We start from the raw sequence: 25,480 nt of genomic DNA on the forward strand, positions 1-25,480 counted from the left end.
TGATGACACCGCGATCCCTTAGTGGGGCTGTGGGGACATTGAGGACACCACGATGCTTAGTGGGCTGTGGGGACATTGAGGACATCGCGATCCCTTAGTGGGGCTGTGGGGACATTGACACCGCGATGCCTTAGTGGTTTGTGGGGACATTGATGACACCACGATGCTTAGTGGAGCTGTGGGGACATTGACACCGCGATGCCTTAGTGGGGCAGTGGGGACATTGAGGACACCGCGATCCCTTAGTGGGCTGTGGGACATTGATGACACCGCGATGCCTTAGTGGAGCTGTGGGGACACGCCGGGAACACACGGGACCCCTCACGCCGCCGAGCCCCGCGGCCATGGCGGCGCCGAGGCTCCCACCGGGCATGCGCGGGGCCCGCTCGGCGCTCGCTCCCCTCGCCCCGCGCGTGCAGCACCGCGGCCAGCGCCCGCGCGCACGGGGCGGGGCGGGAGGGCGGGGAGGGGCGGGGGCGCGCGCGGGCGCGGCGGCGCGCGGAGCCGGAGCACGGACGCGGCTGTGCCGAGCGGAGCGCAGCCCGGCGCTGTCCAGAGCCTGCCCGGCCGAGCCCAGCCGGCGCCGCCGCGATGTTGGACCCGTCGTCCAGCGAGGAGGAGTCGGAGGAGCTGGTGGAGGAGGAGAGCGGCAAGGAGCCGCTGGCTCCCGCCGCGGCGCGGCTCTCGCCCAGCCGCCCCGGCGAGGGCCCGGGCGGCGGCGGCGGCGGCGGCGGTGCCGGCGGCGGTGGGAGCGCCGGGGGGCTGCAGCCCGGCGGGCGCGGCAGCAGCGCGGCGCGGCCCGCCAGCCCCAGCCCCTCGGTGGCCAGCGAGAAGGAGAAGGACGAGCTGGAGCGGCTGCAGCGGGAGGAGGAGGAGAGGAAGAAGAAGCTGCAGCTCTACGTCTTCGTCATGCGCTGCATCGCCTACCCCTTCAACGCCAAGCAGCCCACCGACATGGCCCGCCGGCAGCAGAAGGTACCGGCCGTGCGCTGCCCTGCCCGGCTCTGCCCTGCCGCCCAGGCCCTGCCTCTCCTCTCCATCACCCGCCGCTGGCTGCTGCCTGCCTGCCCCTGCCATCCGCCCACCTCCCTGCTCCCTTTTTATCTTACTTGCTCCCCTAGATACCCTCTGCCTGCATCCCTGCCCGTTCCTCGCCTCTGCTGCTCCCCAGGCCTCAGCTCCCCGGGCACCCCAAGGGCACTGCCGGCACAGGGCACCTTGGGCCCGCCCGGTGCGGTGTGCTGGCAGCAGCCCTGTCCCGGGGCTCGGGGCAGCCCCTGACCCTGTCACCCTCCGTGCTGCTGCCCGACACGGGCTCGCACACAGAGCTGGCGCGGTGACATACATCGTTGCTTCTAGTTACGCAACATCGGGATTCGGGAACTTTGGGATGTTGGCAATCTAAAGGTTGTCGAAAGGAGAGAAATGGGTTATATTGCTGGAAACACCAGGCACGTGCTGTTGCCTCCTGCAAAGGGACTCCACAACTCCATGCTTACTGCAAAGTTTGCTTAACTGGGAGTGCTGGCGCTGACTTGGGGAGTTGCCGAGTCTCTTTTCTACTTCTTGCAAGTGTTTGTGTCTGGCGAACTCCCCAAGACCGGCTTCCCGGCCAAATGCATCAGCAGAGGTTTGTGATGAAGTCTCTGCCACAGTCCTGACTCTTCCTCCCCCAGTGTGTCACCAGAGCAGGGCTGTGTGCTGGGCAGGAGCGCTTCCCCTGGGCTCCCCATCTCCAGGCGCTGTCTTGGAGCTTGTTTCTCCTCTGAGGCACAAGCTCATGGGCCAGGGCAGAAATTAAGTTTCTTCTGACATTTTTCAGTCAACTGCAGCCAACTTTTTCCGTGTGGCAACCAGAGGCAGTCCCTGTGGCAGTCTGTGATATAATGTAGCTCTCTGAAACAGCTGGCTTTTTGTCACCATTTTTGGTTGAGTTTCTTAGACTGCAGTTTTAGCCTTGATACTGTTCTGTGTTCACAAATGACCTTTACAATTCAGGCAGACTCCTGGATATAGTGATGCAAACGACATTCAGTTCTGCTACAACACAGAACTATTATTAGTCATTGCAACATACGGAGGTAGGAAAGTGTATCCGTACTGTATCATGTAGTTTAAAGGCAATATAGGACAATCTGTTGCTGGAAGGTTGAATGATCTGCTTTTGTTTGCTGAGCAAAGTACATAGCTGAAATTATAGCCAGGATTGGAGTTTCTTTTATCTGTTCTTTTCCTCTGCAGTGCTTTCCAACAGATTGTAAATTTCCAAAGTAGTTTTGGCTTTTGTTTGCCGTGCAACTTCTTTGTGTTAGAGAAAGATGATGAAACATTATTGTTAGTTGCACTGAAATAAACCCAAGTAAGTCCTACAACTGTTTCTCACGTAAGAATGAACTGAAATTGACAAGAAGCTTATCCAAAGGAGCATTGCAGCATCTTAGTTCAGAGAAGAGTGGCTGGGAAGGACAGTTTATAGCTCCTGAAATCAAAACAGTGCACTGCAAAAGGACAAGAGAAAGGAAAAGGCGGGGAATCAAGTGCAGGTGAAACAAAGAAATGAGGAGTAATGACAAAAATTACAAAATGGCAGAAATAGTCAAGGGTATGTGGAAGTTACACAGGATCTTGGAAGGAAATAATCTGTTTTCTGTGAAATGAAGAACATAGGGAAACATTTCTGGCTTATTAGGTGTGTCTTGGGGGCTGACAATCTTCTCTCAAACTTAGGAGTGAAATGGAATTGGGAAAGCTAAATTTACCATGATAACACATGTCACATTTTTAAAAGGTGAATTAATTCTGCTTTTTTGTCTTCTCTAAAACCCTGTATTCAGTTGTCATGCTGAGAGTAGACCCTTCCCCTTTTTTCTTAGCCACAACTCCTGTTGAAATCAATTAAAGGACTACCAGAGCCTGGAGTTTGTTGATGAACTTCATGTACTCCTCTTTGCTTTCCTCACACATCCCTCTAGGAAAGTGCACCCTTCCTTCTCTGGCTGCAAAGTGAGTGAAAGTGCAGGACTTGATCTCTCTTGAGCACCAAGCTTCAGTTGCAGTGTATTGGTTGGGTATTCAGGAAAGATGGAAGTATCAGCTGCTCAAGACTCACCAGACTGGAACAAATGCATTTTGCTTCTTAGGGGAAAGGTGAGAGAAAAGTGGATTTTGGTCCTGCTCTTATGGGGGCTTTGAGTCAGTTTGCTCATCGGCAAAGGAGGGATAAACTGCTTCCTTTCCCATGTGCCATTTGCCTCTCCACCCTCACAGTCTGCAGTTTGCCAGGGAATTCTTTCATCCTTGAGGAAATAGGGAGCAGAAGATCCCCAAGCACAGTCATTTGCAATCTCCAGGCTGGTGTGCAGGACCGTGCTCCCTCCTTTCCCAGTGGTGCTGGACAGAGAGGCTGCAGAGGGAGCCGCTCATGCAGGCCCCTGAACCTGCCCACTGCAGTCACTGCCCACAGAGGCCCTGCCCAGGTGAGGCTTCACACCAGGCTGCTCAGACCCACACCCATATCAGGGAGGTGCCACTGCAGACGTGTCTGGGCAGAACTGTGCAGCAGACAGTGCTGGGGACCTGTCCCAGCCCTGCTCAGCAGGTTCTGCCCAGTGCTGGAAGGAGAAGGATGAGGTTTGGCTTCACCTGGCTCACAGCTCTCCCCTGTGGAACAGGAGATGCTGTGACCCTGAGCACAGCCCAGGCAGGTGACCGTGGCTTTGCAGGTGAGGCAATGAAGCTGTTGCCCTGCAGGGTGGTTTCCTGGCTGGGTTACCTGATAACACCCAGCCCATGCCCAGCATAGCTGAGATGGGCAGTGTTGCAGTCAGCACCTGCCAGTTCCCTGATCCCAGGCAGCTTCTGACAGCTTCACCTTCTTTGCAATTTTCTCAGATGAGAAAGCGTTGATTTTGTTGTGGCTGCAGCACTGAAGTTCTAGCCTGGTCTGTAGATCCCTGTGGTACCTCCCCTGAGGTGTGTAATCCTCCCTCCTTGATCCTGCAGTGCCAGAGCTGGCTGGTGCCCCAGGGGCTGCGTGTTGCGTTCTGTGAATGCACAGCAGGCACCAGCTGTGCAGCCACACACGCAGGTGTAGTGCTTCAGAGCTGGAAAATGCAGCCTGGTGTTCTGCAGCACCCATGAACCACCCTGGAATAAAGGGAACTCTGTAGCTAAGGTGCTGTTGTACCACAGAGGTAATTAGATAAATTAGAATATATACGAGAGAGAAGAGAGCAGTGGGAAAGTGTGAATGGATGGTGTAGATGGATATTTACTGCATGTGGGCATGATGGCACACCAGAAACAAAAACTCTATGTTTCAGATTTCCAGATGAATTTAAGCAGATGCCACTCAGGACTGGTATTTTTCTGATCCTGACACCCCAGACATTTCAGCAACAAAGGAAAAACTGTTTTTATATCAGTGTGCTCAGGTCTGCACCTCTGCTTTGGGATTATTTTGATGTTTATGGGGTAAGGCTCCACCTGAGTAACTACACATCTGTGATGTCTACCTTTAAGTTCTTTTATTTACATCTCAATAGCAGTATTTCCTAAGGGAAAACAAAAAAGCCTTATTAGATACCTGCCTCTGCTGTCTTACTTCCCACTTAGGTTTCTTTTTTAAGCCACAACTGAATTCCAGGCACATTTGAGATGCAGATAGTGGTCTGCAAGATACTCATCCCGGTAAAGCTTAGTGAAAACAGGGAGATTTCATTTTCATCTTCTACCCCAGATGGGAGGAAGGAGCAGTGTGTGGGCAGCCCTCACTACACACTGGGGAATCTGAGCAAGAGTCCTACTGAATGTGGAGGAAGAACTGCCATCAGAGCTTACAACATTGCTGGACATGGAAGGCTCCAGCCTCACAATGCAGATCAGGAGGAAAGTGGCTTTGCCAGCTCCATGGCTCTCGGAACAACGTGTTTTATTACTGCAGATGGCACTGAGCTTGGTAATTGCTTGCCCAGGATGTGTGTGGTCTTTCCTCTAGCTCATGCTGATTTGTTGGAGGTAGAGATGACCAGCTGTGCTTGGTGCCTCTTCTCACTTGATCCCAACTGCCTGAAGCCTTTGGGAAGAGAGCTCATCTGGCAGCCTTGGGATGTTGAGCAAGGTGTGTGCCTGTAGTGATGCAAACCAAGCATCCTTGGATGTGGGTTGTACCTCTTGCTAAGTAACTCCACAGCACAGCAGTCAAAAGGCACAGCACAGCCTGGAATCGGTGTTTGCTCCTTCTAAATAGCATAAACTGAAAAGACTTGTTGGGAAAGGGGCAGCAGGAAGAACTTTTTAGGAGATAAAATGTGAAGAGCACATTAGGTCAGACACCGCTGCAGTCACGGTTGCTGTTGCCTGTTTTCCTTCCTGCAGAACAAGGGAGTAGGCAGGCAGGAGAGTAAATAAGTTCCCAGTGGGATAAATGTGGGATTAAAAAAGTTCCAGATTTGTTGCAGATTACCAGGACTGCTCCTGGGAGAAGTGGCTCATGATTTGGGTCCCTGTGTAAGCCTGTGGGATGACGTCAGGTGCATTAGCAAAATTCTCAGTCAAATTCAGCAAAGCGCTTAAGCTTGTGCTTTGCTGAATGGTGATTGATTTAAGCACAGTGCTTAATGCAGAACAGGTGTGAGGGGTCAGAGCTGTTCAATCGGTTACAGTGCATCTTAAAATACTGAATTTCTGCAATTTCAGCAGGCACACAGATGCTACAACAGTTAGAACATAGTAAAGCTAGTGCAGCCTTCCAAATAATCACATGCTTCTTCCTTATCATAGGTAGGATTGTTACTCTTATGCCATACTTACACCAGTTCTCTCATAAAACCACCAACACATTGTTCTTCTGGGACAGACCCTGAACTCAGGTGGTGTTGGGACTTGTTTTAGCAGCTTTCTACTGGAGGAATTCTTTTGTGGTCAGATTCTGCTCTGCTGGTCCCAGGAAACCCTTGGAGATTTTTGGTTTTCTCAGCTCTGCAGGGCAGGAAAGGTAAAGACGATGCTCTGCTTGTTTTCTGTTTGTCCCTCAGCTGCTGTCTGGTGCTGTTTAAGAAACAGATGCAAGGTCCAGGCAGCTCTCAAGCACGAGCTGGACCTCATGCACAGCTCTGTAGCTGCAGCAAAGCTTGCAGGATAATTATTAGTGCTATGCTTATACAAACCTGGAAGACTAGTTAGGGGCTGGCTTCACTACTCAGATGGTCTTTGCCAGCCCTGAAGTGAAGGTGAGCCTGCTTGCAGAGCATTATCATGGCAAGGGGGTCTGGCACTTCTGAGATGCTGTGCTGCTCAGCAGTGTGGAGTGCAGAATGTCATTACTGTGCTCGAATTGTCTGGAATCTGCAGAAAACGGTTGCTTTCAGTTAAAACACTTATCATTCATTTTGCCAGTGCCTTACCTTAATTTTATTCTAGAAGATATTAATTATTTGTCATATTTTGGCTATTTATGTACTTGCAGTTTATTGGATTGTGAAATGGGTAATTAAATAGGCTGTGAGCTTGGTCTTTGGCTGTTATAAAACTTTGCAGTTCCTGATCCATAGCCTGACATTTCAATTATTGTGGGTGGCACCTCTTGGGCCAGAGATGTTATGAACTAAGAGTGGAGAAGACTTATCAGATCATGCAGCTCCAATCCCTGCTACAGCCCATTGTTTCAAAAGGTGTAATTTATGGCCTTGCTTTGCATAGTCTAGACACTCTCCCTGAAGCACTTTGCCTCTTGCACAACTTGTAATTCCTTCTGCTGATTGGTGAGTCACTTTTCTCCATTTACCTATGTGGAAAGTGGTCAGCAAATCATTTCCCTATGCAATCTTTTGTTAGCTGGAGAAATATTTAATTTGTTTTTAGCTTATTTAACAGTAGCAGTCCAGCCATCACAACTTGGCTGCTAGCAGTGTGTGTATACAAATCCCAGAGTTACTGCCAGTGCTGTAGTTCAGAGTGGTTCAAGGTAAACATCCTATTTCTATTTCATTATGTAAACTTGATCAGTATGTTAAGACTAATCAATACAGTATGATCAATAAAGCTGTTGCTTGGAGGGTGTTGATGAATCCAGCTAGTGGCTTCAGCAGCGCCAGGGCTTCGCTCACAGAATGACCTCTAGAAATCACATATTTTAGTGTGTCTTTGCGAATTAAGACTAATTAAAGCTGTAGAGGTCCCTTAGAACAGCAGATAAAGGAGCTTTCCCTGGTGGTAAGCAGCTCTTCTCCATTTGTCACCCAGGAGGGCAGGTGGGATTTGATGAATGGCCCCCCAAAGGTCTTCCCTTCCTGGAAGCAGAACAGGGTGAGGTCCAGGGGAACATGCCACCTCCCTGCCCAGCTCTTTTAGAGAGTGATGCAGGCATGGCAGGACAATCAGAATTGTCTCCTCACCTTGGATACTCCTTATGCAAGTGGCACCACTAGCTCCCAGTGGGTCAGAATTGGGCCACCCTTCTTGAAGGGCATGCTCCAAGGTCCAGCAAGTGTCCAGCTGCCCCTTCATGAGGTTGGGAGAGAGATGTGAGAGATGGAAGATTCCTGGGTAGTTCCCCTGTGTAGGTACTGACAAAAATAGACAGAGCATCCAAGCCTGGTACTTGCTTAGGAAGAAGTTATTTGTGGGTACAGGATATTTGGGTTGCATCAACCAGATTTTCCTCTGAATTGTGTGGGCTTCATTCTTAAAACAGGACATAAAGTGCAGTTGCTGAGTGTTTGATGTTAACCTTTTGAAATTATTGTTTGAAAAAGTGCTTTTAGTGATAATATTTGGTATTGTCTGTGATTCAGGCTGATAAAGTCAGACATTTTCTAGAATTTAAACACCTGAGTCAAAGAGTCATGCAAATATTTATTCAGCTTGGGATAAGTGATGCTGTGTTTGTAGTTGTCATAGTTCAAAACCTGTCTGTCTGCTTCACAGTAAGGTTGAGAGCTTGGACTTCTACTAGTGTCAGGTATGTAGTGACCCTCGTGGGCGTCTCCCCATAGTAAATGTTAATATTTGATAAAGAAACTTAATGAAATCTAGATTTAATAATGTTTTTTGGGGCCAGAAGGGCAGATTTTTTTAGTGACAGTGCTGTGGTGTTTAACTTTGGGGATTGCAAATGCTATGTGCAGATCCTGAAAGAGCCCCATTGACTTTGGTAGGACTTCAGGCTGATGCCACACTGCCTTTGTGTAATACCCTGGCAAACAGGGCTGATGTTCCAGCACTGGCCTTTTGTGATCTTGTGTGCTAAATTAGGGTGACATTCACAAAAGGGCAGGGTGCTTTTAGACTTTCTAAAATGAAGAGTCTTCAAATCTAGCTTTGTCTGTAGACCCTCTGCAGACCACCTTCTGCTCATTTTGGGATTTAGAGCCACACTTGATGATTTAGGATTAGCATTTATGAACTGGATCTGATCCTGTACAAGCATGGAGCAGAGTGACTGTCCCTGCAAGTCTGTCACTCACTGTATGTCTTCAGCCAGGTGAAGAATTTTGGGGGAAAAAAAATCAATAAACTTTTTGTCAGTGGAAAAGAAGTACTTGTTTATGGTGTAGTCATTGCCTGATGCACTTCTGCAGGAGAAAGAGGCAGCTGCAGCACCGTGGCGTGCACAGGCTCAGTTCAGTCTCTTGGAGCAGGGATAAAATGGGGTGATCGGCTTCCAATTGCCTCTCTGGCGTAGGGGAGGACAGTAACAGGGAGGAAAGGCTATTTTCCAGGCACATACCTTGAAGAGCTACTGATATAAGAAGCTATTTGTTAATAATTGTCTTGTTGAAGCAGACTCAGAGGTTGCCTTATAAAGAGCAGTGTCTGCTCTAGCATTTGAATTTGATTTCTATCATTTCCATTTGATCATGAGAACCCATTGAGCTGGAGAGGATGGCAGTGGGAGTTTGCAGATTCTGTAAGTTTGTAGCAGCCACTGATGTCTGTTAGTTGTAGTGTGTGCCTTCAATTGATGAGTTTTGCAGGGCTGGCTGACTCCTGTAGGACACCATTCTCCCTTTCCTGGGGAATTGTTAAATTGTTAAATTCCCAAGGCATGTGATGCTATTGGCATTCCCATGGGGTGCAGAAGGCTTCAATCGGATTTTACCTCTTTAAGCACCCCAATGTGCAAACATAACCCACAAGTTTTTCCCTACCTCCACATGGCAGGGGAGCAGCCCCATGCTTTCCTTGGAGCCCCTCAGAGAGGGACAGTGATTTGTCTTTGTTGGCAGGGACATGGGTGTGTGCATGAGGGTCATCTCAGAGCCCAGAGTGTCACAGCCAGCATGCAGACTCTGGTTGGCACTGGTACTCCTAAATACAGCTCTGTGCTCACTGATGTTGGCTCTACAAGAAGGCACCCACCCATCTGATTTCCAGCTGGTGCTTTGCTTGGAAACAGACTCTTATCCCAATGAGAGATTTGGGGGAGCCCTGTCGAGCCAATTAGCCAAGTGAGCCTAAATACTGCAAAGACACTTTGGGAAGAAATTTCTGGGCTTTCTCTATCCAGCCTTACATGTGGAAGGGAGAAGCTGCTCCATGAACAGCCAGCCAGATGCAATCTGTAGTCCACTCAGTGCTCCCCTCAGCTGTCCCTGTCTCTGTCCAATGGCTGTGGGCTAGGAAGGAAGGAGCATTCAGTTATGTTTTAGGCACAGAAAATACTGGATGATTTGGAAACAATTAGTTGCAGACATACAGAAGTTCTGGCAAATTGCTGCCAATGCTGCCAGGGGCTGTAGTTTTTGGAAGGAGGTGGTTTCACTTTGCCTGATATGCTGTTGCAGGGGATCAGCTCCTCCCACACCTCAGCAGCAGAGGATTTAGGCAGCTGGAAGGTGGTGTGGGTATCACATAAGCAGAACATCAAGCAAAAGGAAATTTTCTTCTATGATGGCAAACACCTTTTCCTAACAGCAAGAGGGCACAAATGCTTTTGCATGTTGCATGTAATGAGTTTGCTTTTATTGTCTCCACCACTAGTCTTCCTTCCTTCCTTCCTTCCTAGCAGACTGCTCCCATTCTTCTTGCAGCCAGAGATGACAGACTCGTCTCTGCCTCGGGAGGAAGCTAATGGGGTGATGCAGCAGGAGCCAGCTGCCTTGCTACCTGCCTGGTGACATGCAAGGAGGAAGGAAGGCCACAGCCAGCAGTTCTTCAGCCACGGGCAAGGCTGCATAACCTGAGAGAGGTGCAAAAAGCCAGCACTGTGCCTCCCACCCTGGCTCCACAGACACCCTCTGCCAGTCAGACCTCTAGGCAGAAGCCATCTGCTGCTGCTCTGTGGGGATGTTCTGAGCTGCATGGGGTTGGTTTTCGGAGCATAGCAAAGAGCTGGCTGGAGTTAGGACTGCAGAGACATTGTGTGTGTGCTCAGTCTTTTGTGAGGCACAGCGGCTCCCAAAATCAACGTTGGTGCTCTGAGATAGGAAATAACAGGGAGCAGGGAAGGGCACGAGGCCTGGCTGAGGGAGTTTGGAGTTGGGAAGTTTCAGCTTTGCTCCCTCCCCTTTATGAGGTGTTTGGTGCTTTAGTCTGCAAACTTTTCTCCTCTGGAAGGGTACTTGTGAAGGAGCTGGGGTAGGAAGGAGGGATTGCTGGCAGTTCTCAGGTGTGGCTGTGTTTTTCTTTTCCATCTCCCATTTGCTCTGCATCAGGTATGCCCAGGGCTATGCAGAGATGGTGGGGAATAATACCCTTCTAGCCTCTAGCTGTGTCAAAAGGGAGCTGGTGTCCTCAAAAGACTTCAGTTGATCATGCAGTGGTGGATTTTGTTGGCCAAGGCTCTGCCTGGTATGATTTCTGCTTGTTTATGGGTTCCTGGACTTCAGTGGTACCTTCTACTCTGAAAGATATTGGTTGTACTTCTGCAAAGACCCTACCACTACCTTCAGCTGTGGTCTTATGGGTTTTATCTACTCCAAGGGCTACTTCTTTCCCAGAATCTCTCATGACACATTTCTTCACAGCCTGAGCCCCATGCCCAGGAGGGAGAGCTGCAGTTGGTGCACTTATTCCAGCCTAGCTGGTGTAGTGAGGGAAGGCTGTGCAGGGAATGACATCAGAGAGCCTGTTTTTAAACAGTGGACTGGCTGCTTGTACCAGCTACCCTGAGCCTGCATGGCTGAGCCATGGGTGTCCCCTTGAGGGTTACATAAGCCTGGGGAGGGGGCTGTGAGCAGAGCAGAGCATGCCTGAGGCACGGGTAGGGAACAGAAGCAACATGCCAGTGGCAGGGTTGAGGAAGTTAATTTGACACTTGAATTACACTTTTAAACTTCTTATTTTGCTTGTTTTTAAGTGCTGTTACAAGTGCATGTGCAAAGGTTATGAACTGAGCAGGACGGGGTCTCCATGGGCATTGTTAGATTTCTCCATCAACAGTGAAAGCCACTGAAGTGCCTGGACTCCTGTGCCATACACACTGCTGGTTGATATAAAATGGATGTTTCCTTCTAAGGCTGCATTGCATCCCTGCTGCTGAGCTTTTATTTGGAGTTCCTCAAACTATGACCTCTGAAGCCTCTGTGGCAAAGCTCCTGCTTGGTACATATTTCGTGCAGCAGGATGTGAGTGATAGAAATTCTTCCTGTAATTTCATCTCTCGGTAAACTCCTTTCTCTCAGCTTCTGTTGCATGCCAAAATATTCCTTTCTTCATAGAAGTCACCCCAAAAGTGATTCAGATCCTGCTGAGCAGGACAGTCTTCCCACCACCTATTTATAGTGCATGCAATTACCCTCCATGCATCTCGGAATTCTAATTGCCTTTTTATTGCTGTTTGTAATGTGTTAAAGGTTTTTTGAATGCTCATGCCTTGTGTTCTCATTAGCTCTATTTATTCCTCCTTTGGCTCCCTTCCTCAACCTCATCAAATTTAGCATCTTCATGCCTCCAGGGCCTCGGGCAGCTCTGCCACTTCTGACTTCTCCCCATGTCCTCGCTTGTGTTGCTGCTCCGGATGCTTTGTATTCCCCAGTCTCAGTCTGACGTGCTCCTGGGACCTGTCCCCTGGAAGGGGCTCTGTGCCTGCTGTGATACCTTGCCAGTGATCCCTTTGCTTGGCAGGGTGGCTCGGGGAAGGTGCCTCAGTGTCTCTAAGGCAGCTGTCACGCATCACACAGGGCTGTTTAGCATGCCAAGGCTGCCCAGGCAGTTGAAAGCGAGTACGTGATTTCTAAATAGGGAGCAATGGTCAAGAATCTGGGGAGCAGCTGGTAATAGAGACTGGGAGTGGGTAGCCCAGGTGGGATGGAGGTGCAGTGGCCTGGGGTGCCCTGCATGGGTTTGTTTCGCCAGGGTGGCCCCAGAGCTGCTGTATCACCAGTGGTCCCCTTGTGACAAAGCCCTTCTCTAAAGCCACTGTCTCTTGGGCTGGGGCACATACAGCTGGTATCACTGAGATTGCTTTTTTTAGAGCTTCATGTGTATCCTGTGCCAGTTTTCACCTGATGGGCTTGTACAGCAACTGGCACCTTGGTGGGTCACTGGGGACAAGCAGTAGCCTGTGTTTGTCTTGTCTAGTTTTTTGAGTGCAAAGTCCTTTACGATGTTGTTTGCTTTATGTTTTAGCCTTGTTGTGTGACATTTCCATAGCTCAGATTAATTTAATTATCCCCTGAGGTGCTTGCTTGCTCACAGTTGTCCAGTACTTTATTGCCCTCCTCTTGTGTATTGAGGAGCCCACACAAATCTGAATCATCAGTAAATGTAATCACGGTGTTTGATGTTTGTTCTTCCAAGTCCATGATATATGCAATGAATGAAACTGGTCTTAATACCCATCTGTGCCTCCCCTTTCAGCACTTCTTATGTTCCAACATGCTTATTTGCTGTGTACAGCCCTGCCACTCAGTCCTACTAGCATTCATATTGACCAGAGGAATTAATGTTTTATGTAAAATTGTATCAAAAACCTTCTCACCCTAAAAGTAATTTATGGCCAGAGCTTGCCATCAGCAACTTTGGCACGTCTGCTAAGCAGGGTGTCTGCCCAGGGAGGGCTGAGCTCAGTAGCCTGCAGTGCTCTGTGGGCTGGGGCTGAGGATGGTGAGTGCTTCAGCCAGCATCCAGCTTGCAGCTGCTCTGAGCCTCGACATGGTGGCACTTGTGACATGGACTGCCATCCTCCTCTGTGGGCTCTGGCTGAGTGTGAGGGTTCATTAGTCAACAAGAAAATTACTGAACTGAGACAGCCTGGAGCTCCTTGGTCTCAGCGGGAGTTTGCTGTTTCACGTTCCTTGTGAAAGGTGAAAGCAAAGGCAGAGCTTGGCAGCTTGAGCACTGACTGGGGGCTTGAGTTTGGGCCAGATTATGGGTCCAGCTCTCTGCTCACTTCTTCAGAGACTTACACAATTATCCAGATCTTTCTCAAGCTGTCATCAATAAGAAGGTGGTGAAAATATTACTCCTTCCTCTGTAGAGCACTGGAAGACAGTGAGAGCTTGTGAGATGCTGAGTTAATTGTTTAGTGCAGGATGCAGGTCTGGGGGAGCACTGGGGCTGGACCCAGTGAGAGTGGCCATGCTGTAGCTCAGACACACTCAGACACTGAGCACCAGGGGCTGACCCTTCTGTGACTTGCTGTGTCCTCCAAGCAGCTTCTACAGCTGCTCCCTCTTAAAATAAGACGGTTAATAGTCTTGCATAATTCATGTTTACAAGTTGTACACATTTGATGATAGAAGGAGCCAATGTTTCATTTACACACATGGGGCTTCATATAGATCTCAACAGCTCTGTGCACAGCAGCAGTGCACCCTTTCCTGCTGCTTGCATTTGGGCTGGTGGGCAGCAGGCTGCCTGCTGTTTCCATAGGCAGGGCAGTGCCTGCCTTGCCTGCAGCCTGCTCCTCTGACATTTCCTGAGCTTGTCATGGGCACTGCCCTCCTTCAGGAGGGGGAATTGCTCTGTAATGCAGAAGCAGGAAAGGAGCATCTTCATCCTTATCGCTCTCAAAACCCAACTGCTCTTTGAAAGGAAGGCAGTCTGGAGTCCTGAGCCTAGTTTTGCTTTGCTGGGAGTCTGTGGAGCGAGGCTCTGCTCCAGATGGGCTCTCTTGGGATGCACATGGATGTGCTCTGCCTGCCCTTGCTTGGGGCTCTCTCGGTGCAAAACGTGGCCTTCAGATGTTTGTGCTCTGCTGAGGGCTCAGACTGCAGGGACAGTGACTGTGACTAACAGGATATGGGCATTTTAACTAGTCTAGCAGCTCAGCTGCCCTCTGCTAAAGCCCACACAGTCAGGAGAAGAGAAAGACTTCTGACTCTTTCAGCCAAAGGCATAAGAGCCAGTGGCCAGCCAGAAGCAGCTGCCTTGCTGTTTGGTTGCTGCAGGTTTGGGAGGGAGTTGCAGCTGCTCCAGTGGTGTGGCAAATCATCTTCATTTATCTTGTGGTATTATGCCTCAATGATGTCATAGGGTCTCTTTACATTGCATATATATTCAGACTAAGCAAATCACAGTAGTTTTCCTATTAAAATTTAATGATGAAAGATGACACTTATAAGTGATTTATTTTCTTTTTTTTCTTTACCCAATTGTTTCATTTGCTGTATAACCCTTATGCTAATGGTAATATTCTTTCTTTGCTGTGACTCAGGGGAACAGATGTGCCTTTTGATTTTTTATTTATTTATTTATTTATTTTTTTTACGTAGACAGAATCTTTGTGGTAGTTTGTTTTGTTTTTTGTTTTTTTTTTTTTTTTTTTTTTTACAGCTCTTATTACTTGCTTTGCAATGCTGTGACCTATATTCAAGGTGAAACTTGAGATAAATACTTGCTTTGGGGAGAGAGGAACAACTACGTATTTGAGAAGATTAAGGCCTGTCAGGCAGCAATCCTCATTTCAATTAGACATCAAAATGCAAATCATCCAGACTTCAAAGTATGTCAAGGTGAGAGTAGAAAGGACTTTAATATATTCTGAGATTAAGTTGAAATCCTTGAGCACTTTAATTGTGCTTGGTTAGTTACGCTGTCTAGGAATGGTGTGGGGGTAAGTCACAGTTGTGCAAGGAAGCCCTTCAAAGATAGTTTTAGTCCCAGGACTTCAGGGGCTAAAGGAGGGATTTGCTCACCTGGATGCTTGGGGAACTTTGCAATGTTTGAAAAGGTGAATGACCGAGTGTGAGGACTGAAGTATTTTTTATATTTCTGCTTGAAGAGATTAGTTATAGTTTTATGAAGTGTAAATGAAATTCCTACTCTTCATTCTCTTTTTCTTGTATCTCCCTCTGACTTCTCAAGCAAGCATTAATGAAAAAACTGGGGGTGAGAACCTGCAAAAAAATCAACTTGTCCCTGTTGAAACCATGGGTACAAGGTCGTAGCTGTTTATGTAACAAATCTCACAGGATTCAAAAAATGTCCTTGGTGTCGTCTTGTGCAATTTTTCAGAGGTGCTTATGGAGTCACAGCACTACTTTGCACCAAAAATTGTAGCCATACACTGTAATTGTACATTGTGCATGTTTTTGTACCCTTTTTGTAGTTTCAGTGATCACACTTTGTAGATATGACACAGAAGCTTAATGAAAAAGTAGCAAAAATGCGAATTATACATCTATCTTGTTTAAAAAAACATTTAATTACGGTAGCATATAGACTGCACTAGAAAAACTTCTTTAGACAGAAAAACCTCTCTAAATGTCTATATTCTTGAGAGCTGGACCCTGTGTGAAGAGCATTTGCAGCCACCTCACATCACCCCCTTCCCCAGGGAGCCAGGCAGCCAGTGAGTTCCCCGTGGCTGGCAGATCTCTCTGGGACCCATGGGGCTGGGGCTCTTTTTGCAAAGCAGATCTGGGCATTGCTCTTGGGAGCTGCTGGGCCTTGGTAACTCAGCAGAGGTGGGAAGGGCTACAAACAGGGAGGCAGAGGCAAAGCAGCAGCCTCCTGCATCATGCAGGCTGCTGCTGAATCACTGTTTATGCTGCTTCCGTACCTGCTGACTTGATGCATGGAAATAGGGTACCTCTATTTTTAGTGCTTACCTTGTGCATTCATGCACATGCACGGTGAAATTATACTTTTTGTAATGGGAGCAGTTCCTTGCCTACACAGGGAAAGTATTTCAGAGTTGTGGCACAGTACTGATTCCCAATTTCTTCCCTTCCTAAAATCATCTGCACGAGGAGAGAGTGGGGAAGAGCTGCTTGCTCTCTGTAGTAGTACAGGATGCCCTGAATGCCTTGGGGCTGCCACTGCAATTGATGCCATTGAGAAATAGTCCTGTCCCATTGCCCTTCTGGCAACAGAATTGCAGCTGCCAAATTTTATTCCATACCCTGCTGGCTTCCTTTACCCTCTCCTTTAGAACTTACTTGATACCTAAATAGGATTTATCAACTATTACAGCAGGACCACAGTGTTTTGGTTTGTTGCTGTCTGTTTTTAATCTGTGATTTATTTTGCCCCTGTTGATGCTAGTGGAGCAATATTGAGCTCTATCAGCAGAGAAAAAGATCCCAAGATGAAACCAGCACATTTGTGTTGGCAGGAGTTGTGTGTTGGCTGTTACCTGCTGCTGCATTAATTGTGCTGTGAAAACAGGCACTGCTTTTGAGGTAATTTAGATATAAATTACCTGTATGAGCTGGGACATTGAGGTGAGGCAAAGCAGTGACTTGTTGGTAGCAAAAAATGGCAGTTTTCATTGGGGACAAAGTCTGGTTTATTTTATTAATGCTGCAGGAAGCCAGTGGTTGCTGGTGGAACATTCCAGTGAAAACAAAGCTTTCTCATTCTAATGCATTGGGATTGACAATGGCATTTTGGGAAGAAAAGAAATAAAAAGTGCTCTGCTTTTAAATGGCTCTGTCATTCAAGTGACAGCAGCTTTGTGACACTGTCTGTCCTCAACTGTTGTGATTTCAGAAGCAAAGATTCCCCAGAGCTGATGAGATTGTGACTCAGTCAAATATTCTTTAAAAATACATTATTCTCTCCCTGGTATCCTCCTGGTTCATAGGGTGCTGGTCCCATCCACCAGAAAGCCTAGGAGTGAGTGCTGCTGCTGCTAAAATGAGTAAAGTCATGCATGCAGTGACAGCAGACTGCTCTGAGTGCTGTGTCCCGTATAAGAAGTGCAACAAAAGGATTGTCAGGATTCTGCCTTAAAATCCTGTGTCCAAAACCTCAGTGATATACTTGGCATCCATGAGGTTTTTCCAGCTGCCCTCTTCGATTAGGTCTCAGAAGATAGCAGGGGAATAGTTGCTGCTCTTGAATACTCGTGAAGTTTGGCAGTGGCTAGGTGGGAATTGTGCCTTTGACCTGAAGCTCTGTATCTTTGGTTTCCGGAAAGTCTGGGTGCTAAACTCTCATCTCCCAGCAGGTCTCGTGTCTTAAACCACATGCAGCAGACCCTGTGGCAGGCTTGCTTTCCTTAGCTAGCTTATTCAGAGTCTCAATATCCAGAAATTAGTGTTGCCTCCAAATTCAGATCCATTTCTTAAATAACCATTTACTGTGCTGTGAGAGTTTGGCCAGCAAGAATGACTTAGTGATTCTGGTACTCACTCTGGCCCAGTGATGCCTGATGTCTTTTGGGTGCCCTTTGTCATTACAGAGCCTTGGCACCCACATCCAGGAGAGTATGATGTCCTTGTGAAACCCTTGCTGGTCCAGTTTCTGTCCTTGTTTCAGGGATATTAGGAATGAAGCAGTTGCTTGCATCACTGCAGAGCAATTTTCTGCTCTGGAGCTACGCACAGACCTGCAGCACGTTCACTCCTTGCTGCACACACAGCCCCAGCTTTTCCTGGTGTGAAAAGCCTGCTGAATTGTTTTAAAATGTCACAGCAGGAAAGAGCTTTATTTCTCCTACTCCATCATTTATGTCAGCCCAACTTGTGAGCTGTTTGCCAGAAGCATGTGTGCAAGTGTAAATGTACTGGCTTTATGCAGACCTGTTTTCTGTGTGTTGGTGGCTGCCCTGTTGAGGAGCATCACCAGCCAGCACTGGAAAACTCCTGTGGCAAAAGAGGGAAGAAAGGGAAGAGGAGAGCTGAGGAGAAGGGAGAAGGCATCTGCTCATCTTGAAGCAGAAACACCATTTGCTTCTGCTTTACGTCCTTGCAAAGAGACAAGGAGAGCCTTTGGACTGTGCAAGGACACTTCCACTAGTAGGTGGGAATAAAGTAGAGCAAGGGCTACCCAAGAGTAGCTGTTTAGAAAGAGATCCATGGTACCTCTTGGTTTTGGGGGGAGGAACACTGAAGGTTTGGGCACTTAATGTCCTTTTTTCCTGGACCTCAAACTGGACTGCAAATATTTTCTCCCCAAAGATGTTTAAAGCTAAGTCTCACGAGGCTGAAATGGTGTGCAAGCAGCCCCAGCACTCCCCGAGGCTTCAATTTTCAGAATATTCAGAGATTTGCAAATTTGAAAGGTGCTGAAACCAGTTGCCTTGAGCTTCAGTGGAAAAACATTTGATGGTATGTGGCATCTTGCAGATTAACTCCCAGGCACCATCCCCTGTTGAGAAACCAAGGCAAGGAGTAGACAGCCTGAGCACAACCTTTGCAGAGAAGATGGTCCCAAATCCGTGCTGGCTGCCAGCTCTTTCTCCACTGTGCCCAGGGAGATGCCAGTGACTGTGCCAGGGATGCTCTGGTGCTCAGTGTGGGCTATGGGATGTCTTGTCAGACACCTGAGCAGACGGCTTGGAGGTGAATACCTTGTTAGAGCAAAGCCATGTGCCTGCCTTGCCTCTCTGCTGTCTAATTGCTGCCTCTGTGCTTCCTATCTGCATCCAGTAAGCAAACTGCTGGGTAGTTAATTACTGCTCTGGTCTGAGTGCTGTATTATAGTCCATTCTGTCAATACTAATTGTTTTATAGAAATATGAAGTACCTCTTCCCCTTTCCTCCAAGGACTTTGAGATGCAATGTGGGCTTTAATGATATCATTCTCCCTTCTGTCCACTGTGAGCAGGAAAGTATCTCCCATTTTCAGTAGGCACTTAGGGCTATTGGAGAGTCACGAGCACTGTTTTTAGGGTCTGTTCCTGTGCCTTTCCAAAAAAGCTCTTTCCTTGCCCTGGTGTCTTTGGTGCTGTGTATTTATAACTAAATCAATTGCAACCCAAGATCAGAGCTATGATTATCAATTGTCCTGATGAATCCAGGCAGTGCTTCCTTACATTGTTCCCTTCCTGGGTGGAGTTTCTTCTTCTTGCTTTTCAACCTTTAGTTTAATAAATAAGTGCAAAAGAATAAGTCACTTAAGCAGGGGTTTTAGGTGGGCATCTACTGCGACTGCACACAGTAGTGTGTAAGGATAATTCCCCCTTTCAGGCATGAAAATTGTCAGCTCTTGGCATTCAGCTGTATCTCCACGTACTTGCATTAAACTGGGTGGTCAAGGTGGGCAACCACAGGTGATGGCTCTTTGCAAGGGGGTTTGTAATTTTGAATGTGTTTTTATTATTGCCTTGGAGTAAACACCAAATAAACCCACACTCATTCATAATTAAAGAAAAGTAAATTTAAATGTGCTCTGTGTGTGTTGAGCTTCAGGTGTGTTTGTAGTGACTAATGTTTTGGGGCTGTGCTCTGGTTCTCTTTGCCTCACTGGAGGTTTTGCTGTTAGCTTTTAATCATTAGTGGCATTGCACAGAGCAGGATGAATTCCCAGGTGAGCACCTGTGATCTGTACTATCTGTCATGCAGAGATGAAACAGGAAAGCAGGGAAGAGTTCTCTGCCTGGCTGTGGGAAAGGCCCTGCCACTGGGATGCTCAGACCTGATCCTGACTGCTTTCTGTACCTACAACTTCCTGCAGAAGTCTCAGAAATGAGATACGGGTGTGCTTGAGGGTGCTGGTGTGATTTTAACAGAGATGGGGAGGATTTGTTGGCAGAAGGATAGATGGCAGAGTCCTGTTCCCAGTGGGATGTGGAGGATCAGAAGTGTTTTAGCCCTTCCCTACAAGGCACCTTCTGCTTGGCACGTGCCTCTGTGCACAGCACAGCTGCAGGTGCACATCCTGGTGCTCAGATCAGGGCTGCATCTGCTGTCAGCTGGTTACACCAAGCAAAAGGAGGATGGCTGGATGCAAGGGTTGATGCTATTCCTCTGTTTTCCCAGGGGACTCACAGAGCAGACCATACTTAATTAGACTTGCTTTTATACTTAATTAGAGTCGCTTTCAGAAAACAGTGCAACTGCTGGTGCTATCAGCGCTTTTCAGTAGTGAACATGGGAGGACAAGCAGCATGGAGGTATTGCAGACCCACAGGGCCAGAAATACTCAGGCTGAGAGGCAGGAGTGCTGATCCATGAGCTGAATGGTGCAGAATGACTGCTGGCTACTCCCACAGGCATGGCACAGCGCTGGACTGCTGGACATGCTCAGTGCATTCTTGTCAGGCTGAGGAATCCTTTTTGAAGGTCTGAAACTGCTGTATGCAGGCTGAGATTACATGGCTGTCAGTGCAAGCTGTGAACTGGGAGGTGACACAGCTTTTTCGCTTGAGGAGAACTTTTTTGCATATTGTGTGGGATTTGTGGGATTTACAAACAAAACTTACTCCAATACAGGCTGAATCTTTCCTGTATTCTATTAAAATAGGGCGTGACTGGAGGCAAAAATTAGCCTTTTAAACTTAATCTCTGTCTTCTTCATCTGTATTGAGCTCTGAGGGTGTTTGTGACCAGAGACTTGTTTGGCTGGGAGTTCCTGTACAAGGACTTTCCGTCTCAGCTGAGCACTCTCAGTGCTTTCTCTGCTGTTCTCCACATTCAGTGAAGTTTGATGTGTTGTTGATGTCATCTGCAGGACATTCTGTTCTGTGGCTCTAAAATGCATCCCAATTTCAAATCTGCTCCACTGGGCTTAAGAAAGCCTGTGCTGGTGCCCTTGCTGTCACATCCCCCAGGCTTGTGAAGCCTGCATGTTAACTGGTCTCTGAAAACAGTTTCCTGGTTCTCAGCAACAAATGTGATTATGGTTACACTGGGGAAGGAAAGCATGAGAAGCCAGGTGTTGCATTAAAGGTCAAGTTCAGTTGATTTTTAATCTTTGGACAGCAGCAGCCTCCTCTCTTTTATACCTGTGACTGGCTGTCTGCCAAAGCATAGGCAGGAGCTTAGAGATTGAGTACCAGGTAGGCCAGGCTTTGCTTCTGGAACTTTTCTGGGGAAAAGAGGCAGTAACATCTTGGCTCTTGGTTGTTTTTTTCAGAGAAGAGCCTGGTGCTGCTGTCTCTCAGTGGCACCCAAGGCTGCTGCCTTTGTGGCTGCTGTCAGTGGGAACTGGGGAGCTCCAGAGCTGTGTGCAGCTGGATTCTGGGAGGAGTGATGGCACCTTGCTGTGTGGGACCGACACCTGGAAACCCACAGGCTTCAGTGGGACTGGGACCAGTTTCCAGGCTATGCCTGCTTGAGGCATGAGGACATACCTTTTGGGAGGGTGTGGGATCCCATGTTCCAGAGTGAGTGAGGTCCCACACACCTACCCAGGGATGTGCAGCAGCTCAGGATGTCACTGATGATGTTTGTCACCTTAATATTCATCTCCTGTGTTTGCAAATCTTGGCATGAGCTGCAGATTCTTCTGTTAGTGTTTTGGGGCAATTTCCTTCAGTTCCTGATTAAAATGCATGTGTTTTTCCTCATTTAAAAATATCATCTGTATCAAAAAGCTAATGATCACAATACCTGGCTTCCTTTTCCCCAACAAAGATGACAGCAGTGATATAAATCATTCTGTTGCTGATTGTAAAATTGCTACCTTCAGGCACGTCTTTATTTTAGGGTTGGATTTTTTGGCTGCCACAATTTACAAGAGGAAGACAGTTAGAAATTTTCTCCTTTTAATATGTAGTTTTCACAACTCTCAAGTCTCTTTATCATGTCAAACTGCTTTGGCTGCCAGGCTGCAAAAAGCAGAAGATTAAAGTGCCTTTTTTTTTTTTTTTTTTTTTTTTCTTCCAAGCATGCAGCTGAGCATATATGTATATGGTGCCTTTTCTGATGTAAGAAAAAGTCATAAAGATTTCCTGGTGGGCTTTTGCATTGCTCTGCTATTGTGATCTTTGCTGCAGCAGACAGTGAATGTCCTGTCCTTGGGACTTTTTTCTTGTCTGATTTGAGTTTCAGTTACCTTCCTCAGTTATGATTCCTGGTGTGGTTGTTGCAGGATCACAAACATTCCTAGCACTTATGTGCAGCAGCTCCAACATGTGCAGAGTCCTGCTGAGAATTTGGATTTTAGTTGCTAGTTTTTGAAGTGAAATCTTAAAGGGACTTTAATGCAGCATCATATGGAAACACTAAGAATTGTTTTTTCTTTTGTTGCTGGGTTAGTTTTGGGGTTTTTTTTTATTTTAGGTGGGTTTTTTTCCTCCCACCTCTGTGGGGAGATGTAAATGCCTGTCAGGAGCTGCAGAGACTATGAAATGCCACCACCATCTGACCACCTCCAAAGGGCCAAGCTCTGTGCTTGGTGAATGACGACAGCAAACCGTATGAAGGGTACGGCTTGTATTTAATTCTGCATTACAATCCCTTTAATCTAGGATTATATCCAGTTGTTTTCTTCATGCAGCGTGTATGCTGTCAGATAAAAGCAGTAGCATCTGGGAGGAAAAAAATTGCTTCAAACAGGGGCTGAAAACCTTGAGTATCAGCAGATGCTTTTATCAGAGGCATAAACCTATCTCACAAAAACTGTCCAGGCAGGTGCAGGGGCTTACAGGACCCTCCAGCTCTGATAGATTAGGACCCTGGGAAGGCAACTGGTTGCAAATGAAACAGTAATTGCTTTCCCCTTACTGAATGAAATCTTCTCTGAGGCGATTACACAGATTAAAGCTTCCCACTGCAATGTACCAGAATAAATATAGCTGTGCCTCTTGCGGGGGCTGCTGCAGAGCAGCACTGGCTGCAGGATGCCTCCTGCGAGGTATGGCAGGGCAGCTGGAGTGAAGGGGAGAAATCCTGTAAAAATAGGGCTGGAAGGACCTCAGGCTATCTGAACATCTTCCTCTCTTAAAGCTAGATTGAGCATGCCCAGGTTGTTCCTGGTGGCACTTGTCCAGCTGGTCCCACTGGGAATGTGGGGACATCAGCTCCTCCTGTGCACCTGCAATCCTTACTGGGACAGGGCTTTTTCTCCAGTATCCAGCCTGGCTTCCATGCTGCAACACATTTAATTTCTTGACGTGAATGTGAGTGGGAATGAGGTTTTTTTTTTTTTTTTTTTTTCAGCAGATTTTTCCATACTTTGAGGAGTCTTGTCCTCAAAGCCTTCCCGAGGGAGCTCTTTCTTTCTTACAGCCCTGCCCTGGGCTCCCATTTGTTGCCTTGCCCTGCTCCCTTTCTCAGGGACTCCCTGGGTGGTCAGTGCCCTTTCCCTGCACTATGTGAGTGCTCAGTGCACCCCCAGCCATGCAATTTACATGTTAAGCCAGGCCATTACCCTGAATAACAGATGCATTTTACCAACCTGATAATTGGTAGTAGGTGCCACTTTGACCAAGGTGCAAGGGAGCATTCACCATGCTTTCACAAAATCGTTTTCCTTGTTTATCACAGCATGATTTAACTACCTGGTGCTGTTAGTGGTGTTTGATTAGGTTGCATGCTATATAATTTCAAGTACTGTGTGTGTGTGGTAGTTGCATAACACAAATTAAAGTCTGAAATAGAGGAGTTGTACATGTGAGAGTCATAGAGATCCTTTTCCACTCTAATTAGCTTCTTTCCAGAAGAAAAGAAAAAAGCCTCAAAAAATGCAGTTCACTTCAGTGTATACTTGGAGATGAAGCCTTGTGTGGGCTGGAGCAGTGCCACATGATGGAGCATCATTCTGGGTTGTACAGAGCTGTGTCTCTTCCCTGCAGCGCTGTGCTCCTGTGAAGAATCTGGCTTTTCCTAAGGCTTTTGGCAAACCTGAGGGGGGCAAGTGCAGGTATGGTGGGAGGGGTTGCTGTCTTTCTCCTCTGTGCCCAGCTTGTCCAACCCTCTTGGCACAAGCTTGGGCTCCCCTTCCAGAGCTCAGCATCAGTCCCTGCCCAAGGGACACAGACTTGTGTCCTTGGCACAGCCCTGTGAAGGGGACTGCTCCTGGCTGTCATGGCTCACCATGTGAAATTATATGACTTATGAGTACCTTGGGGCTGGGCCTGGTAGGGTTTTCTGTTATTTTCATTTTGCACCAAATGGTACAGGGAGGCCACGAGACTCAGGTTATCAGCACAAAATCAGGCCCTGGAGCTGACCTGTGTGTGAATGGGACAAGGCAGGTGCCTGGGTAGCACAGGCTTCTGCAGAGGCTTTTGCAACCAAAAGGATTTGGGTGAGCTATGGGTACTCAGAAGTGCTTTGAATTGTGACAGTGATTGTGGCATCATCACCTCCTATCAAATGAATCAGCAGGAAAGAAGTCTTTCTCTGGCCCAGGGCTAGTTAGTTTAATTAAAGGTCTGTTGCTCTTGCAGAATTTTGATGTAGTTAGCTAAGTTGGTTGCTTAAATGATGTAATGTTTTTATGCATACTTTTCCTCGAGTCTAAATTTCTGTGGCATAAGTAGCAGGATGAAATGATCTGTTGCTGTCTGTGGAGAGCTGATGAGAAATGAGTGGTGGAGGTGGTGGGACTTAGAACTGGCAGGGGATCTGCTGTGAGACCTGATGGTTTTGCTGCAAATTGTTAGAGGCCAAGGCTGTGCCAGCGACTTGCCTCTGTAGCACACTCAGGAGATGGCAACCACTTGCTCAGCACTTGCTTATTAAACTGTTCGGAAGAAAATAACCTTGACATCTAGTTTTCCATTCTTGGGGGATTGTGATTTTTGCTTATCCAAAAAATCTTCAATGACTTGAAGTGACAGTTGAAATGATGGCCGTCTCTCTCAGTCTGAACTGCTAGACCCTAATAGGGACAAAAACAACATCTTGAAATTTCAAGTCCCTGTTCTTCCATACATGCAGTTTCCTCATGGCCCACCTTTTGTTTTTTGTTATATCATCTTCTGATTCCAAGCCCTTGTTTTTCAAAACCTATACTTTCTATATGCTCTTACATTTCCACTGGGGATAGAAATGCTTTTCTGTGCCCCATCCCAAGGAGCTTGGTGTTGTTGGCAGTAGCTGTTCATTAAATAGCTGCAAGAATTGCTGCAGTGGCCACCTGGTTCCTTCAAGCTTGCTGCTGAGGACTGTGACCCACAGCCACGACACTGGAGTGGGGTTTGGCTTGTGCCATTGCTGGCACTTCACTGGCCATTTGTGCTGCTCCAGCTCCAGTGCCCCATCCCAGCTGGAATCCAGCCCTTCTCTGGAGTCTGAACCCTGGCTCTTTTCTCATGCTCACAGCCTTGATCATTTGCCTGCTACAGCTGCTGGGACTGACTTAATGCAGTTCTGTACTCAGCAAAGACTGGAGGCTTTTTGGCTTCTTGGCTGCTGCTTCTGTCAGTAGTTCCTATTAACACTAATGGAAATCACACTCTGGCATCAGCAGCACAGCA

At 47.6% G+C, this 25,480-nt stretch overlaps 1 protein-coding gene across 5 annotated transcripts in view; it reads left to right on the top strand.

Moving 5' to 3' along the window:
* The first annotated feature begins 591 nt into the window (after positions 1 to 591).
* The window catches only part of CADPS (calcium dependent secretion activator), a 204,950-nt gene continuing 180,061 nt past the window's right edge, over positions 592 to 25,480 (top strand). For all 5 annotated transcript variants that reach the window (XM_056501542.1, XM_056501538.1, XM_056501539.1 and 2 more), the window contains exon 1: positions 592 to 975. In XM_056501542.1, coding sequence (XP_056357517.1) covers positions 592 to 975 — 384 coding nt within the window. The remainder of the gene's footprint in view (positions 976 to 25,480) is intronic.

This window comes from Oenanthe melanoleuca, chromosome 12 (assembly GCF_029582105.1).
Source record: "Oenanthe melanoleuca isolate GR-GAL-2019-014 chromosome 12, OMel1.0, whole genome shotgun sequence".
Classification (NCBI taxonomy): Eukaryota; Metazoa; Chordata; class Aves; order Passeriformes; family Muscicapidae; genus Oenanthe; species Oenanthe melanoleuca.